Source organism: Phalaenopsis equestris, unplaced genomic scaffold, assembly GCF_001263595.1.
Source record: "Phalaenopsis equestris unplaced genomic scaffold, ASM126359v1 Scaffold203418, whole genome shotgun sequence".
NCBI classification, from domain to species: Eukaryota; Viridiplantae; Streptophyta; class Magnoliopsida; order Asparagales; family Orchidaceae; genus Phalaenopsis; species Phalaenopsis equestris.
Genome location: NW_018223046.1, coordinates 3,492 through 9,896, shown reverse-complemented (window position 1 = coordinate 9,896; position 6,405 = coordinate 3,492). Strand labels below are relative to the sequence as shown.

The 6,405-nt window shown below is 29.3% G+C and overlaps 1 protein-coding gene across 1 annotated transcript; it reads left to right on the top strand.

The window, feature by feature from the left end:
* The first annotated feature begins 201 nt into the window (after window positions 1-201).
* Window positions 202-6,100, top strand: LOC110036183 (plant UBX domain-containing protein 7-like). The gene is made up of 12 exons (XM_020740573.1): window positions 202-514; window positions 1,071-1,139; window positions 1,242-1,366; window positions 1,464-1,541; window positions 1,886-1,960; window positions 2,854-2,968; window positions 3,030-3,107; window positions 3,412-3,480; window positions 3,626-3,769; window positions 4,063-4,153; window positions 4,942-5,111; window positions 5,787-6,100. Exons 1-12 carry the CDS (start codon window positions 503-505, stop codon window positions 5,949-5,951), a joined length of 1,191 nt encoding a protein of 396 aa, XP_020596232.1. The 5' UTR covers window positions 202-502; the 3' UTR covers window positions 5,952-6,100.
* Window positions 6,101-6,405: the final 305 nt, after the last annotated feature.

Sequence of the window (6,405 nt, the reverse complement as noted above, 5' to 3'; positions counted from 1 at the left end):
ATATATATTGGGAGAATTATATACAGACCATAGGTTATTTTTTTTGAATAAAATGAGTAATATGGGTTGGGGTTTTACCATGAATCTTAATATTTGAAGGAGAATTTAAAATATTTTGTTTTTTTTTTTTTTGTGCTGCTATATATAGGCATATAATTCATTATTTATGCTCATGTCCACAAGAGTCCAGCAATAGAATTAACAGACGGCTGCTGGAAGTTGCCCCACGGAAGCGGCAACGTGCTTTGCTCTCAAGGAAGCGGAGAAGCAGAGGGAAACGCGGGATGGATCGTGGCTGAAAAAGCAGACCCGCACGGTTTTTGCTCGAAAACTCCCATATCCTTTCATGCTTGCGGCCGGTGCGGTTATAAAAGCACTCAACACGCCTTCCATTCAACGCTCTGCTTTCAAGAAGTTCAAACAAACCTGAACCTTGGGTTGGCTAGAGAGAGTTATTTTATCTTAATCTTCCTTGGCCTCTGCTCTGATCAGCGTTTACTCAATGGAGGAGCAGGTAAGTTTTACGTGATTTTATTCTTGATTTATAGTTTAAAATCCTGCAAAGTAGAGTAATTTGTATTGTATTTAGGGTTTAGGGTTTGTCTTATTTTGATACGCTTCAGAGGCAGACAATTAACACAGATTTAATAAATATAAATGAGAGACGGTTCTAAAGCCAAACACCGCCTAAGATTGAATTAGAGACAAAATCTTGAAAGAAAGCCATAATGAGGTTATATACAATCAAATATTATATCAGGGGCCCTTCTGGGGATCATTTTTATTTTTGATATATATATTTTTTTATTTTTGTTTTGAACTCCAAAAAAATATACATATTTGACATATTTTGATTAGGATATAATTGGTTTTAAAAATACTCAAAATACATAAAAATTATTTTGAGAGGTTTCAAAAAACATTAATTTATTTATAGCAACAAAAAAAAACATATGAAAAATATACTTAATAAATTATTTTTACTCATTTAAATATTGTCAGATATCATAAAAATTAATTTATATTTCATTTTTACTTTTTGGATGCACTTTGCTATGGGCAACAAGCAGGAACTTGTCTCCACATTTCTTGAAATCACAATGAGCAATTGTAGGGATTCTGCTGCGAACATCCTCAAGGTTCATAGATTATTTGTACTAATGCAAATTTATATTATTAAAAAAGTTATTATTATCATGCAATGAATAGTGATAAATATGTTATATAATTATCTTCTGTAGGATGCAAGATGGAATATTCATGCTGCTATTGAATTATTTTTTGACCGTGATGATTCTCTTGGAGAAGCAACAACATCGCAATCTAATCCTCATTCCAATTTATTATTTACTGACATTACACCAACGTAAGTTATTTTGATTTTATCTTCAAATTATTTTAGTATTTGCTTTTTTGGTAAGCTCTGAAATATTTAAATATATTTTTATAAATTTTATTTGTAGTGGTTGGGGCTCAGAAGATGAAAATGACATTGATAATGACCCAGCGCGTCATGATTTTGATGTCATTGTCCACCATCCGTAAGTGAAATTTATTATTATTATTTTTTTTATTCTTATTATAATTATATATATAGATTTCAGACTTAATTCATTACAATATTTTTATATTTTTATTTACCAATCATATAATATTTTAAGTATAACATTTTAACTGCCCAATTTAAAAAACTAACATTCAACCATCCAAAACTTTCTTTTTTTTTATTGCAACTACCCTCCGTCACCCATTCCTTGAAGATTTTGGGTGGCTTAAATGTAAATTTTTACATTTAGATTGTTATTATTTCTTATTTAATATTTTGAGCAATTGACATATAAATCCCTCTTTTTTTTTCTTTTTTTTTTTTGCATGGTTCTTAAAGTATATATAGGGGTTGGGGCTCAGAGGATGAAAATGAGGTTGGTGAATTTCAAGAACATGATGATAACGAGAATAGGTATGTTATTGAAACTAAATTAATGAAAGCGATGATCAACCATTTAATGTTTTAGTAAGAGAACATTTTTTTTTCTTTTAAATCTATAATTATAGTGATGGTTCCGAATTTTATACGCATGTTGATATGTTTCAATGCTTTAATGTTTTATTTTGCTTATTTCTCTTAGGTTAAATGAAGATTATTTTGTAAGATTCTCTTTTAATTCTATAGCTTTGTTTAGATGTATGAAAATTACATCTTAGGTTTAGTTATCTCACTTTGTTGATTTCTTTCTTATATTTTGGTGTGAATGTAAACAAATTATTTGATTATGGCTATGAAGTAAAAATTTGAATTACTGTTTGTTGGTCATGTAGCCTATTACATGTTGAATGTATATGTTTGAATTTTTGTATAAATGAAGAGTTTCTAATTTACAGTTTTATTCAATAATGTGTACAATATTTTTAGTTTAATCTGTCATAAGGTGTGTGTCTCTCTGGTAATTGACTTTTTCTTTTAGTTAATATGATTGCTTGCATTATTCTCTCCATCATCCCGTTTTGCTTAATAATTTGTTAATTTGGACAATTATGAAATGTTTAGTTAATGAGTAATTGTAGTTTTTTTTCCTCTGTTGTGGCTTAGCAATTCATTTTACTTGCTTGCAAGCGGCATCTGATTTGTTATTACATAAATAATAGTTATAAATGATAAGTTGAATTTTAAAATTAGTAATTAATTATAGAAAATGAGTGGATTTTATCTCAAAATTAGATTTGAAGCAATTAGATGTTTTTTTATTTTATTTATTTATGTTCAGCCACTTAAACAATTAGTGCATGAAATTATTAATTAAATTTCTATTCTTCTTCTTTTTAAAATGTTATGTTTACCTTAAGTGATTGCAGGTTAGAATCTAATGCTGGAACTGATGAAGATTCTGATTGGAAAGAAGAAGAAGAAGAATTTCATGAAACAAATTTACCTGCAATACACTTAATGTTCTATGGTTGCTTTTTTGAGGTAAATAAACTATTACACAAATATTATTTTTTTCAAATAATATGTATTGTTTTATATGCAGGCAAAGGTACAGGCTTCCAGTCATGATAAATGGTTATTAGTACATGTGCAACAAAGAAAGCAGTTTAACTCGCATGTGGTAGTCATCATAAAAACTAGTGATATCTCTTTTTTAATTTTTAATGTTACAAAAAAATTTCAGGTATTTTCATTTCTAACACTTTATGTTTACACGCATAATACTCGAATCTGTCACATCAAATCCAAAATATTGTTATTGCTAACTTTCTAAAAGTGAGATGTATTTTTGTATGCATAGATTGATGACACAGATGTGTGGTGTGTTGAATGTAAATATAGAAGTTTAGATTGTTAGAATTGTGTGGTATATATGTTAATTTTTCTTTACAAATATGCATTATTTTAACTGTCGCATTGTGCAGCTAAAGAGAGAACCATGGTCAAATGCCACCCTTCAAGAGCAATTGAGTTCACATTTTGTATTTTGGGAGGTATGTAATTGTATTGTTTTTTGTAGCAAGCTACCATAAGTTTTGGACAAAAAAGTATTTTAAAAGTTTTTTATCATAATATTAACATTTTTTAGACTAAAATATATTATACTAATTCTTTTATTTGCACAATGTTACTATTTAGACTTATCACGAAGACATTGAGGGAAAAAAAGTATGTTGTTTTTACAAGGTGACGACATTGCCTGTAATTATGGTCATTGATCCCATAACAGGTGCAAAAATATATGTTTGCCATGAAATGAAGCAACCAGAGAGCTTATTAGAGGTAAACTTAAATTTTAGCTGATTTTTACCTCAAAAAATTAAATATAATAAATAAGATTTTATGAAAATTAGTTCATTTTTTTGTTTTTTTATAGTATTTGATGTAATTCTTAGTTATTTACAACTATTTTAAAATTAATTGGATTTTACTCCATCTGTTTTAACTTAACTAAACTGAATTGTTGGACTATTTTTGAAAATTTATGATTTATAAATCCTCAAATTTTATTTACATGAAAAAGTGTTTCACAACATATCAGTTGTATTAAAAAATGATCACCTTCTTTTATTCAGGATTTGATGATGTTTTATGATAGAAGTCCAAAGCAGTATCTTGCTGAGAGCTTACAAAGAAAAGATGATAATGTTTCATCTGACCAAATAGGTTTGCTAAAAATATGCATGTTATTGTTTCTTTTAATGAAATTTTATGTGACAATTCGTAATATCCCAATTTATTTTATTTCTAGCTTGTTTTTTTCTCATTGGCAATTTTAACCCAATAGAATTTATTTTTATCCTTAGTTTTTTTTCGTCGAGTGATGCTTCTGCCAATTTTTTTAACTAGCTAAAGTTCCACAACTATCTAGTAAAACTTAGCTAAGAACTGGGAGTGTCAAATTAAGTTTGCGCATTGGGTTCTATTCTAATCCAAAAATTCTTGAATCGACCCAAAACTATTTGACCCTAACCCAACCACGAATTAAACGAGTCATAATGTTTAAAATGAATCAACATTCAACCCACCGACTCGAACCCGCCCATATAACCTATTAAACATAGCACACAATTGTTATTCAGATCAAATTTGGGTTGATTTGAAGTCAATCTCGAGTCAATTTCGGGTTGGCATATTGATTTTGAGTCAAGGTTAAACTAGCAGACAATTTTAGGTTATTTTCGGGCTGTTGATCAACCCAAATCCAACCCAAAAAACAAACGTATTAGGATTCATAACCCAGACATAACACAAAATTTATTTGTGCTACATGAACCTTAATTTTTTTAGTTTAGTTCAGGTTGAGTTGACTTGTCATGATCAATTTTTGACATACTATACTGCAATTTTTTGTTATTATTTTTTATTTTGGTTGGCTAACATAAATTTATTTTGAAGAAATTTACTTTATAATAAGCAATTTGATGATTTCCAAATTTGTGTTTTTTCAATAGAAAATGAAGTAGCACAACCTAAGGAAATCAGTTCTGCAGTGATAACAAAACCAGGTTATCCCCCTCTTCCTGAAGAGCCTACAGACGAAAAGCTCATTTGCCGAGTAGGAATATGCCTTCCTAATAGCCAGAGAGTGCGGAGGAGCTTCCTTAAAACTGATCCAACAAAGGTAAAGTCTCCCAGCAAATAATTAATAATAAAGGCATTTACATACATAACACACAATTCTTATGCATTTACTTCTCTCACGCCAAAAGTTTCATATTTAAACACATAGCACTCTAATCGTTAATATCACATGAAAATAAAACTACTATCACTTATTAAAAGTGAAATACACATTTTCATGCATAGGAAAGCACCAAAGTCCTATTAGGGGCGGGTTTGGGTTTACCTGAAACTGGCCCGATGACCCGAATATTTTATCTGTCGAAAATCCTAACCCGAACCTAACCCTCCATCAACCTGTCAACCCGTATATGATCTATATAACATGTTTAACATAAAAATAGCAACTATTCATGGTAAAATTGGGTCATTCGAGTCAATTTCAGGTTGGCGGGTTAACCCTAAATTTACTCGAAAAAATAAACATGTTAGATTTTTTATGTTGAACCTGGCTTAGAAATTATTAAAATCAACTCAAACTCGGATTATTTGAGTCGGGTTTGGGTTTAGTCGACGTATCGGGTCAATTTTTGACACCATTATTGCTAGGATGAAACTTCGAATGTTTTGGTGTGAGACAGGTAAATACATAAGAACTGCATGCTACGTATATAAATTTCTCATAATAATAATAATGTTTTTCATTTATAAATTTATGCTTTTTATTTTTATGCAGTTGTTATGGTCTTTCTGTTCAACTTTGCTGGAGGAAGAAGAATCTCAGAGTTTCCATTTCATAGTTCCCAACTCTCCCAAATTATTTTATGATAATGATGCAACATTTGAGGAGGCTGCTTTATCTAACACCCTTTTAAGACTTGGCGTGGAAAGAGTTAATTAGCTAAATGTTATTAGCACTTAGTTTTTAAACTTTTTTTTTTATTCCCACGGTTTTAAGTACTTATGTTAATTAAGATATTTACATTTCTTGAAGGAGTTTGTAGTTTGTACGTCATTTAGAGGACAAAAGAAGAATTACAATGCATTACATAGCCAATTATTTACACTTGATATATCTTTTTAAATTTTTAATCCAAGCGTTTTTTTTTAAATGTGGCAAAATTTTTTCACTGAAATCTAATTTATAAGTTACCGTTTTTTTTGTTATTATTATTATTATTATTATTATTATTATTTTGCTAGTGCAATATTCTCAAGAAAAAAGGAGGATTGACAAAGTATTTTCTTATTTCAATTGGATTACATCAGGAATTGACTTTAAGCCCATAACATTTTATTTTAGTTATGAATGTTCTTACTAGACAATTATAGGAGGATGTATTTAGGTGTATGGT